At 35.8% G+C, this 12,239-nt stretch overlaps 1 protein-coding gene across 1 annotated transcript; it reads right to left on the minus strand.

Moving 5' to 3' along the window:
- Positions 1-4,220: 4,220 nt before the first annotated feature.
- LOC148950143 (uncharacterized) lies at positions 4,221-6,692 on the minus strand. Its single transcript, XM_089091788.1, has 2 exons — positions 6,671-6,692; positions 4,221-4,642 (listed from the first exon to the last, which is right to left on the minus strand). The coding sequence occupies exons 1-2, from the start codon at positions 6,690-6,692 to the stop codon at positions 4,221-4,223; spliced, it is 444 nt and encodes a 147-aa protein (XP_088947914.1).
- Between the last annotated feature and the right edge of the window lie 5,547 nt (positions 6,693-12,239).

Raw genomic sequence — 12,239 nt, forward strand, 5'->3', positions numbered from 1 at the left:
ATCAAATCGATCGATATTTTGATTGTTTTTCTAAACCTAAAATTAGGTAATTTTTATAAAGAAATCAAGTGGATCAACTTTTTGAATATCCTTCGAACCTAAAATTCAAGTTCTTAAAAAAAAACAGGTCAATCGACCCTATCCTTCCTAAAATTTAAGAAACGTCAGCATTTGGCAGTTAGTGTTTAATGCAGCTCGCTTTTTATGTCTCTATTTCACTTCCTATTTCAGTCAGTCCCTTTCAATCAGTTCCTTTGTTTCAGTTTGTTACACTCTATTTCAGTCAGTTTCTTTGGATAGTTTCTAAGGAGGTGGAGGGGGAATGGGTTTACCTATTTTTTAAACAAAAAGAAAATCAACCTATCTTGTTAATATAAGTTTTTTTTCTGGTGACTCATGGAAGTGTGTCCTTTCAAAACTTGGCCCAATAGTTACCGGACCGGTTTCAGTTTTAAAGGAAAATACGATCGTTAACTACGATTCCATATTCTAGCATTTAATTTAGCTTAAATATTTGGGAGGTGGTTTAAATTTCATGGATTTCCACTGTTTTGTTAGTATAATTATTATATGCGTAGCTGAAAAACTGGTCTTCACTGCCATTTGATCAACAACCGACATTTTTGGCAGCTTGTTATGACCTTCAATGGAATCTCATAAGTGTTTTCTTTTGTTCTGGATCATTGACCGATGATAAGGAAAAGAGGAAATATTTATCATTCCATTTTATTTTCGCTTGGATGTTTTCTGTTTAATTAGATGTTATCAAATTACGAATGTTTAGAAAAGTTATAATTGATGTAAATAGAGTCAATCATTTAGTTAGTTTAAAATATCATTCCTAAATCTTGCTGTTTTTTTCAATCGGCAACGACTCTAAGAGAGATTAATGTTTAATGAATAACTTAAACTCAGGTTATAACGTGTATTATATTTTATGATGCAAGTTTTAATCTGATGCCAAGTGCAGCCCAGTCAATCAATCAGTCATTTTATTCATACTAGAAAATTATATTACAAGCAGTACTAACGTTTGTTTAGGCCAGGGAGCCTAGCTTGTTCGGGCCAAACAAAAAAAATAATAAGAGAGCACAGATAAGATAAATAATCCACTTAATTATACACAAAGAAAAATACACACAAAACTGAGAATATACACCACAGTTCAGTACACTTCATCAATAAAAGAAAAATGTGATAAAAAGAACAAGAGATCCTAATTAGACAAAATAGAAGACCTGTTCAATATTAGATCGTGAAATATCCCTCAGTTTAATTTCAAAAAAGAAGAGATATACATCGATTGGGATAGAGTTCCGAAACGAAATCGACTGAAACACTGGGAGTTTTAGCGGGCTTAAATGAACGTTTATGTGGGGCACCCACGGCGTCAATAAAGTTAATAAATCTGTCCAAATTAATAAACCGTTTTCCTCGCATAACTTTGTTGTCTTTATTGCTTTCGGATAAAAGTTGAACTTTATTTAACTTTTTCAAGAGAGTCCGCAAAGTTCAGTCAATAGCAGAAGACTCATGGAAAACTTTAAATAAACCATACACAAATATGTGTCTAAAGATATAATAGTGTATATCTGTAGAGATTTAAACTACAGTAGAAGCTTATTAAACTGTTATAAGAAAGTCCGTGAAGTTCAGTCAATAGCCGAAGACTTGTGGAAAATTTCACATAAACCACACACAAATAAGGGTCTACATATTTAATAGTGTATACTTGTTTAAATATTTTGCTTGGTAGAAGAATAAGGGTTAGCCAAAAAGAAATGTTCATGGAAGCCTTAAATGTTCATGGAAGCCTTACTTTCATAGTTAGCCTTACAATTACAATGTTCATGGAAGCCTTACAATTTTTCATACTTATTTGCAATGAAAAATTGCTGTAAGGGCAAGAAGCTGAAATTCTCGTGTGAGTGGGACAAACTTTATGGCTCGCAATTATGTGCAAATCTTTATTAACTTTATTAATACCGTGAGAGCCCTGCATTAGAGTTAGACTATCGTGAAGAATGCTGTAGCGATGAGGAGTAAGTGCGTGATGAAGACAACGCACACAAGAACTCGGCACATGACTGTAGAGTTCCCTCTAGTATGTTGATTAAGATAGACAAATCGGTTTAATTGATATAATCAGATTCAATCATCTACTTAATTTAAATGATCATTTCTTTTCTTTTTTTATGCTGAATCAACAATGACTAAGAGAGAAATAGATCTGGAGGATTCAGAGGGAGATTATTATAGATGAGTCACAAATTAGTATATTCAATGGTTTAGTCAGTAGAAGGTCTTAGTTGCTGTCAAGATTCCCCTCTCTTTGGAAATTTTTCGTAGAAATATATGTGTAATGATTAGTTGTATGCTTCCACTATAGTTGGATCTACTAGTATTATATCTGCTGTAAATATTGGCAGCAGAAGGGGACATGGCCGCCTGGAAATTTGGAGCTATAAAATAATTATGAAGAAAACAAAAGAAAGAGAGCAGAATAGGTAAAATCTATAGGAAAAAAGTGTGTTGGCCAAAGGTTTGGCTGCCTGCCAATAGTTTTTGACCTTTGATAAAGGCAATATAAATTCTAACGTGTGACTAAGTAATCCCTTTCCAGTTTACCACGAACATTTTTTCTATATGATTTGGTTGGAGCAAAACAAAAGATCAATACTTAATAATAATAATAAAAAAAAAAAAATTAAAAACCACGTTTTACAAATGGACTAAAAAGGGGAAAATAAATTTTTCGGTTCTAAAGAATACTTCTGATAATATACTTAAAAATTTTTCTCAATATTTTCAATGTTGTGAATTCTTTTACTCTAACTTTTAAAATTTTTCTAAAAATTCAAACGTGGTGCACATTTTCCGTCAAGTATGATATACGATATTAAGTATAATGTGACTACTTTAAGCGTGACTACAAATAAAAGTTGTACTCACATTTGTACAGTTTTTGTGAAACCAAAGTGGTTTAATCACAGAAAAACAAAGGGACTACTTGTAAAAGATTTTCCAACTAAAAAACTTTTTGCTCTCTTTACTGGCTTAGAATTTCACTCAATAGAATAGTTTTATTTATACAGGCAATCATAGTTTAGAATAAAAATTCCAGCTAAATGGTGCAAGTACTTACAACGAAAACAAGAAAAACGCGAGACTATAACTTATTAAAGACTGACATGTAAAAAGGAATGAACGAATTGGCGAAATGGTTTTTTCTTGGAGTAGACAATTGTAATCCCACTCTTTTAGCTGACCTTGTGTTTATCTTATTCCCCATAACTGGTGGTACAGTCTCCCATTTTTTTTCGGTGCTAAAAAGAAATTAGTCAAGTTTGCAGATCAAACCCAAACGACGTTCGTGAAGCGACGGTAGCTGTAGGACAGATAATGCCGATCTATAACTTATATATGCGTCTGAAAGAATAACTTTAAAGGCTCGTTTTTGTAGTGACTCAAGTTGATCACTTAGGTAACTTGTGTTGTTGACTCGAGGGCCCCATACAGGGCAAGCATACTCGAGAATTGGTCGGATGTATTTAAGATGATCTGTCTCAAGTGTAATCCGTCTCAGAAAAACTGAAACGACGTAGTAAGATGAGGGTACGGATCGCACCATTTGCCTTTATAGTGATTGTATCAACATGAGTACTAAACGAGCAGTCAACGCTAAATGTGACACCGAGAATTACAGCCAAAGATACGCTAGGATACGGTGGAGGAAGACTGACAAAGTCCCTCTTAATAAAATTAAAGCGAAGGATTTTGGGTTTTCCTTCGTTGATTTGAAGACTGTTGATAGTACATTGGCCTTTTAAGTTGCTCATTATTGCATCACTGAATTGGGGAACTGCCTCGGAGTTTTCAGTGAGATATTTCAGAAGAAATAACAAGTAGTCTATGTACTTAAACCCGTCCTCAAACTCAGAAAGAACAAAGTTTATAACTGCTAAAAACAACAGCGCTGGAAGTTTCGTGTCTTGTGGAGCACCGCAAGTGAGCTCGGCCCATTTGGAGTTGGTGTCTCCCGGGAAAAGGCTGTAGATGCACTGAAAACGATCTTGCAAAAAATCGATCAATAAAAGGAAAATATGCTTTCGTGCACCCATTGCGTATAAATTTGTCACAGCTATGAAATGGCGAATAAGGTCAAAGGCTTTTCGGTAGTTCACTAGGAGAAGATCGACAATCGCACTTCCTTGGTCAAGTCACTCGACAATAAGGTGATACATTCTCATTAAGTAAACAGTTGTGCTGCTTCCTTTCAAGCATCCGTAGTGATATGGGTCAAGAGAAGGAGAAACCTGTGACATAAGCTCGCGGTATATAAACGTTTCTGCCACCTTAGACAAGTTCGGGGCTATTGAGATAGGTCGGAGCTGGTCGCAAGATTTGAGACCCTTCACTTTGGGTATGCCGCAAACGTACGCTCTCTTCCAAGCACTGGGTAACACTTGCTCTTGGAAACACTGGTTAGTGATGGAGGAGAGTGACTTGGCAAGGAAAATAGTGAAATCACGTAGCAACTTTAAAGGAAACTTGCCAGGGTAGAATGCACAGTTCCTATTCAGCTTCTGAAGTTCCTTGTAAACGGCAAACTCGGAAATTTCACCTACATCATCATTCTTTGCTTCAGTATTGAGAGACTCAATTTTTGAACAGGTGATTTATGGAAAGGTGGTGCAGATGCCAACAAAAAAGGAGTTCAATTCCGTAGCCGATAACAAGGTACCATCCTCTTTCAATACCCTTAAGTCAGTGGGTGTCGTTTTACCAGCAAGTCTTTTCACTGATGAATGCCATTTTTGTGGATCTGTCGTAAGTAAGACCAATCAGGTGAACTTAACTTTTTGTTCTTTTTACTTAGTTCCCGCTTAAAATTTCACATGGGACAGCTCTGACTTGGACTATTTGCAACAACAAATTCTTGTGACTATCACTGCTTGTAACTTCGACTGCGAATACGTGATTGCGACAACTTGCAGCTGCAACTTCTTGTTACTGCGGCTGTGACTATGCGCAGCTGTAACTAAGACTACTTGTGACTGCGGCTATTTACGACCGCGGCTACTTTCGATCGCAACTGCAGCTACTTCTAACCGCAAAGAATACAACTTGATACTTGTGACTGCGACTGCAACTACTTTTGACTGTGTCTACTTCCAGCTGCGACTACTTGTAACTGTGTCTGTGACTACTTGCATCTGCAACTTACTACTTGTGACTGCGACTATTTGTGACTACGTCTACTAATATTGATCCAATTGCAGCTGTGACTGTGGATATTGACACCTGCGATTTTATATACTTGTGACTGTGGCTAGCGCTACTTTTAATATTACTATCTAATTAATACTATACTGCTAATATTATTATATAATATTACTTCTGCAGGAACTATGACTACTATTGAAGTAAATCCAAAGAGTTTAAGTGCATACAGGTTAACAAAAGGGATTTTCTGCAATATTTCAGGAATAGTCAAGGTTATGAAGTTGAAATTCCAGGGAATGCTGAAGAGGTTTTGAAATAAATCAAAAGACACTATGTGCATCCAGGTACTCAAAAAGGTGTATCTGCAATAGCTCAGAGACTGCTATTAAATTAAAACTTTCAGGGAATATTATGGAGGATATTGAACTAAATCAAAAGACACTATGCATATAGGTTGTCAAAACAACTTATTCGCAATATCTCAGGCCCGTTTAAGGGTATTAAGTTGAAACTTTTCGGGAATGTTAAGGGGGATGTCGAGCTTGACCCAAGAAACTATGTTCATCCTGGTTGTCAACAGGACGTATATGCAATATTCCAGAAACAGCTAATGGTATAAAGTTTCAACTTTCAGGAAATGTTGAGGGGGTTTTTTGAATTAAATAAAAAGATACTCTGTGCATCCAAGTTGCCATAATGGGATGTGCAATATCTCATGAACCGTGAGGGTATTAAGTTGAATCTAAAGGATATTCTGAGGGGGGTGTTGAAAAAAATCAAAAGACACCATGTGGATCCGGGTTGCCAAAAGGGGGGTGTGTTAAAAATCTCAAGAACGGAAAGGATATGAACTGTGGACTTTCAGGGGAAGGTCAGAGGGCTGTTGAAATCAATCAAGTTACATTGTGTGCATACAAGTTGTCAGAATGGCATCTTTTTCCCGCCACACCAAGCAAACTCTCACGTCAAAGTCACAAACAAAAGAATTTAAAGAGTCAGAAATGAAGAGAGTTGAACCTTCCCTCTGATATATATTAAATAAAAAAAAACAAGTTTTTTCAACAGAAAGTAAGGAGCAAAATTGAAACTTAAACCGAACAGAAATTATTACGCATATGAGGGGGTTGCCCCCTCCTCAACGCCTCGCTCTTTATGCTATTTTTTTGTACTTTTAAAAAGTTTCTTACTGTTCTAATTAAACGACCCATGTGTTTCGGGAGTCATTAAAAAAAAAAAAAAATTGAGATATAATTGGGATTGGAATAATTTCTGTTCGTTTTATGTTTTAATGTTGCTCCATACTTTCATTGGAAAAAAACTTGTTTTTTTATTTAATTTCTGATCGCTTTTTAAATAGCACCAGGAAACCTGGTTCCATCTCCTTGAAAAATCCCCCTCCCCACGGAATTATCCCCTGGAAATTTGAATACCGGTGAAAACTTACCCTGGACAATTACCCTTAACATCTCCACGCGTAACTTTGAGCCGGTAAAGAGAAAGCAAGACATAAAAAATCGTATATGATTTACTGGCAAATTCCCCCAGTGTAAAATATTCTCTAAAAAGTTCACGCCTGGATACTTTCCTCCTCATGGAAAATTCTCCCCGTACATAATTCTCCCAGCAAAAATTCGTCCTCCCTTCTCCATCCGAAAAATGTATGCGTACTTCCCAATAACAAATACTATATGTAAACAATGAGCAAATTTTATAACTTAAAGACCTTTCCTCAGGGGCTGTGGGGGATCACATTATCTCCAAAGGCATTGTGAATTGGCCTTTCAACTATGCTGAACAATATAGCTACTTCGAAGTTTTGATCAGACGATTTTGGGAAAAAAGGGACGTGGGAGGGGGCCTAGTTTCCCTCCAATTTTTTTGGTCTCTTAAAAAGGGCACTAGAACTTTTAATTTCCGTTCAAATGAGCCCTCTCCCGATGCTCTAGAACCACTGGGTTGATACGATTATCCCTGAAAAAAAAAAAAAAAAAAAAAAAAACAGAAAACAAACAAAAAAACACCCATCCGTGATCTTTATTCTAGCAAAAAAAAAAAAAAAATACGAAATTCCACATTTTTGCAAATAGGGGCTTGAAACATCTACAGTAGGGTTCTTTGATAAGTTTAACCTAATTTTATGATTTTCATTAAAATTCTTTGAATTTTAGGGGTTGTTTACCCCTTTTTCGAAAATCAGGCAAATTTTCTCAGGCTCGTAGCCTCTGATGGTTAACACTAAACTTAATAAAACTTGTATATTTGGAATCAGCATAATAAACTCATTCTTTTAACATATGAAGTAAAAAAAAAACAAGTTTTTTAAACTGAAAGTAAGGAGCGACATTAGAACTTAAAACGAACAGAAATTATTCTGTATATGAAAAGGGCTGTCCCCTCCTCGACGCCTCGCTCTTTACGCTAAAGTTTTTTATTGTTTTAAAAATAAAGTTGGGAAACAGAGACAAACTCTAGCGTAAAGAGCGAGGTGTTAAGGAGGGGACAGCCCCTTTCATATACGGAATAATTTCTGTTCGTTTTAAGTTTTAATGTCGCTCCTTACCTTCAGTTAAAAAAAAAACTTTTTTTTTAATTTCATTTCTGAACGTTTTTGAATTAATGCAGCTTTGATTTTGGCTCACCTTAAATAAATAGTTAAAACGAAATTTGCATATTAATTTTACTTTTTACGTAAGTTAATTCGAGAAAGCCATTTAACCAAATTAAAGTAAAATTAGTATGCAAATTTTGTTTTAATTATTCATATACGGTGAGCCAAAATCAAAACCTGCATTAATTCACAAACGTTCAGAAATTAAATAAAGAAACAAGTTTTTAGTCAAACTTTAGCGTAAAGAGCGAAGTGTTAAGGAGGGGACAGCCCCTTTCATATACGGAATAATTTCTGTTCGTTTTAAGTTTTAATGTCGCTCCTTACTTTCAGTTAAAAAAAAACTTTTTTTTAATTTCATTTCTGAACGTTTTTGAATTAACGCATCTTTGATCTTGGCTCCCCGTACATGAATAATTAAAACGAAATTTGCATATTAATTTTACTTTTTTTTTGGCTAAATGGCTTTCCCGGAATTTTGATCTGACGTAACTTACGAATTAACTTACGTAACGAACTTCTATATTTGTAAATTTGTATTACGTATATTAGGGGATTCGCTTCCTAGTCAATACCTTGCTCTTTACGCTAAAGTTCAAATTTTGTTCCAATTCCTTAAGAATGACCTCTTAATCACAAAGGCCGTTAATTAGAATAAATAGCTCTGATGAAAGTACAAAAAACTTTAGCGTAAAGAGCGAGGTAATGCCTAGGGGGCGAACCCAATCACATACGTAATAATATCTGCTGGTTTTAAGTTTTAATGCTGCTCATTACTTTCAGTTGATAAAATTATTTTTTGAATTTAATTTCTGATCGTTTTTTTTTTTTTAATAATGCTGGGAAATCCGGTGCCCCCTTCATAGGAATGTCGCTTCCCCCATGAAAACTTCCTCCATAAAAAAATCCTCCCACGTAACCCCCGATCCATCCCCCCCAACTAACAGAAAAAATCCTCCCTGATAACTTCTGTATAGTTCCCAATAACCAATACTAAATGTAAACATTGGGCAAAGTTCATAACTTGAAGACCTTTCCCCGGGGACTATGGGGGATTAGGTCATCCTCAAAGACATAGTTATTGTATTTTTCGATCATGCTGAACAAAATGGCTATCTCAAAGTTTTGATCGGGTGACTTTGAGAAAAAAATGAGCGCGGGAGGGGGCCTAGTTGCCCTCCATTTTTTTAGTAACTTAAAAAGGGCACTATAAATTTTAATTTCCGTTCGAATGAGCCCTTCTGCGTTTTTCTAGGACCACTGGGTCGATAAAATCACCCCTGGGAAAAAAAACAACAAAACAGACAAATAAACACGCATCCGTGAGTAGAAAGGGGGGTGCTACTCCCACGAGAACACCCTGCTGCCACGTACAACTTTTTTACATAATTTATGCATGTTTTTATAGTTTTTGTCAGTGAGAATGGAAAAACAGAATTTTTCTCACTTGAAAAAACATGAATTTTCTCACATTGATGGATGTTTTCTTGGATGGTTATGTGTTTTGGTCAATTTATTTGATGTTTTTCATTGATGTCAACAGCAATTCATGTCTGTTTTATGGTTCGTTGTCAGTGAGAATGAAAAAACAGAAACTTTCTCACTTTGATGGATGTTAACAGCAATTTATGTTTGTTTTATGGTTTTTGTCAGTGAGAATGAAAATACAGGAACTTTCTCACATTTATGGATGTCAACAGCAATTTATGTCTGTTTTATGATTCATTGTCAGTGAGAATGTACATGCTCGACGCGAATGTTATGAGATTGTTTGGCTAACCTAACTTGAGAAATTGATTTACATAATCGGTGGGGGAATTACTGGTCCACGAAAGGGGAATTAAGAAACAATCATGGCTTCTTTGATCTTTAGGCTAACCTAACCTGAGAACTTGATTTACATAATCGGCGGGGAAATTATTGATTCACGAAGGGGGAATTAAGAAACAAACATGGCTTCTTTGATCTTTAGGCTAACCTAACCTGAGAACTTGATTTACATAATCGGCGGGGCAATTATTGATTCACGAAGGGGGAATTATGAAACATTATGGCTTTCTTTAATCTTAGGTCTGAGGGATAAACGTTCTTTAGGTCAGAGAGAAAAATTAATATTCTATTTTTAAATAGGGCTTCATTGATCTTTACTGTCAGGAGTTAGAAATGACATCACTTGTTATCTTGGAATTATGCAGGAGGCTAAAGAGATAGAAATTCTACTTTTAAATACGGCTTCACTGAGCTTTAAGTCGGAGAGATAAATTGATATTCTAACGAAACCTTAATAGTGTAGCTAGGAAAATTTATGAGATGAAGAGATTAACGTAGGAAAGGGTTTCCTAGAAATTTGAAATGTGAATGCACAGAGATGCCAAAAACAAAAGAAACACGCTGAGATTACTTTTAGGGGATTATTCGGTTGAAAAGGTTTTAGTCATTTTAGGGAATTATTTCGGCGAAACAGTTAGAGATATTTTAAAAGATGATTTGAGAAAAGGTTTTAGAAGAGGTTTTGAGTATGGTTGTTATAGTGAACAAGTTTTATTTGAACAGTGTCGTGAGGTCCTCTACCCCAACCCCAAAGGGCCTCGATCGCCCTACCCCAATCCAAAGGGTTCCAATCCCCATACCCCAATCCAGAAGGAGCCCTCCGGTCCCCAAAGGTTCCCCGGGCTCCCACCCCGCCCCCCCCACCCCCAAAAGCCCACCCCCGGCCCCCGCGTTCAGTGATGGATGTTGTCTGAAACCTATGATTTCGGGTGTATGGGTTGCTATCTTTGACTTTTCTGAGTTGGATTTCTTAGTCTTTCATAGGTATGTGTTGTCTGAAACCTATGATTTGGGATGGGTGGTTTGCTATTTTGACTTTTCTGAGCTGGATTTCTTAGCCTTTCATAGGTGTGTGTTGTCAGAAAATTATGATTTGGGATGTGTAGTTTGCTATTTGGACTTTTCAAAGCTAGGATTCTTAGTCTCTCATAGGTGTTTGTTGTCTGAAACTTCTAGTTTGGTATGAGTAGTTTGCTATTTCAGACTTTTATGAACTAGGCTTTCATAGTATATCGTAGGTGAATGTTGTCAGAAAATTATGATTTGGGATATGTAAATTACTATTTCGAGCTTTTCGTAGCTAGATTTCTTAGTCACTAATAGGTGTTTGTTGTCTGAAACCTCTAGTTTGGGATGAGTAGTTTGCTATTTCAGACTTTTATGAGCTCGGCTTTCCTAGTATATCGTAGGTGAATGTTGTCAGAAAATTATGATTTGGGATATTTAAAGTACTATTTAGGGCTTTTCTGAGCTAGATTTCTTAGTCCCTCATAGGTGTTTGTTGTCTGAAACCTATAGTTTGGGATGAGCTGTTTGCTATTTTCGACTTTTCTGAGCTAGGTTTGATAGCCTTTCATAGGTGTGTGTTGTCAGAAACTTATGATTTGGGATGTGTAAATTACTATTTTTGACTTTTATGAGCTAGATTTATTAGCCTTTCATGGGTGTTTGTTGTCTAAAACCTATAGTTTGTATTGAGTAGTTTTATTTTTGACTTTTCAGAGCTTGTTTTCTTAGCCTTTCGTGGGTGTGTGTTGACTGAAACTTATGATTTGGGATATGTAAATTACTATTTCGGGCTTTTCTAAGCTAGATTTCTTAGTCTTTCGTTTGTGTGTGTTGTCTTAAACCTATGATTTGGGATTTGTAGTTTTGCTTTTTGGACTTTTCAGAGCTAGGATTCTTAGTCCCTCATATGTGTTTGTTGTCTGAAACCTATATTTTGGGATGAGTAGTTTGCTATTTCAGGCTTTTCTGAGATAAGGTTTCTTAGTATTTCATAGGTGTGTGTTGTCTGAAACTTATGACTTGAGGTGTCTAATTTGCTATTTCACGCCTTTCTGAGCTAAGGTTTCATAGTATTTCGTCGGTGAATGTTGTCTGAAACTTATGATTTGGGATATGTAAATTACTATTTCGGGCTTTTCTAAGTTAGATTTCTTAGTATTTTGTTGGTGTGTGTTGACTGAAACCTATGATATGGGATATAAGGTTCTTTGTCTTTCGTTGGTGTTTGTTGTCTGAAACCTATGATTTGGGATTTGTAGTTTGCTTTTTGGACTTTTCAGAGCTAGGATTCATAGTCCCTGATAGATGTTTGTTGTCTAAAACCTATAGTTTTGGATGAATAGTTTGCTATTTCAGGCTTTTCTGAGCTAAGTTTTCCTAGTATTTCGTAGTTGTGTGTTGTCTGAAACTTATGATTTGTGGTGTGTAATTTTCTATTTCAGGCTTTTGAAGCTAAGGTTTCATAGTATTTCGTAGGTGAATGTTGTCTGAAACTTATGATTTGGGATATGTAAATTCCTATTTCGGGCTTTTCTAAACTAGATTTCATAGTCCTTTGTTGATGTGT

This window comes from Artemia sp. Qi Xiang Cuo, chromosome 7 (assembly GCF_049724085.1).
Source record: "Artemia sp. Qi Xiang Cuo chromosome 7, ASM4972408v1, whole genome shotgun sequence".
In the NCBI taxonomy this organism is placed as follows: Eukaryota; Metazoa; Arthropoda; class Branchiopoda; order Anostraca; family Artemiidae; genus Artemia; species Artemia sp. Qi Xiang Cuo.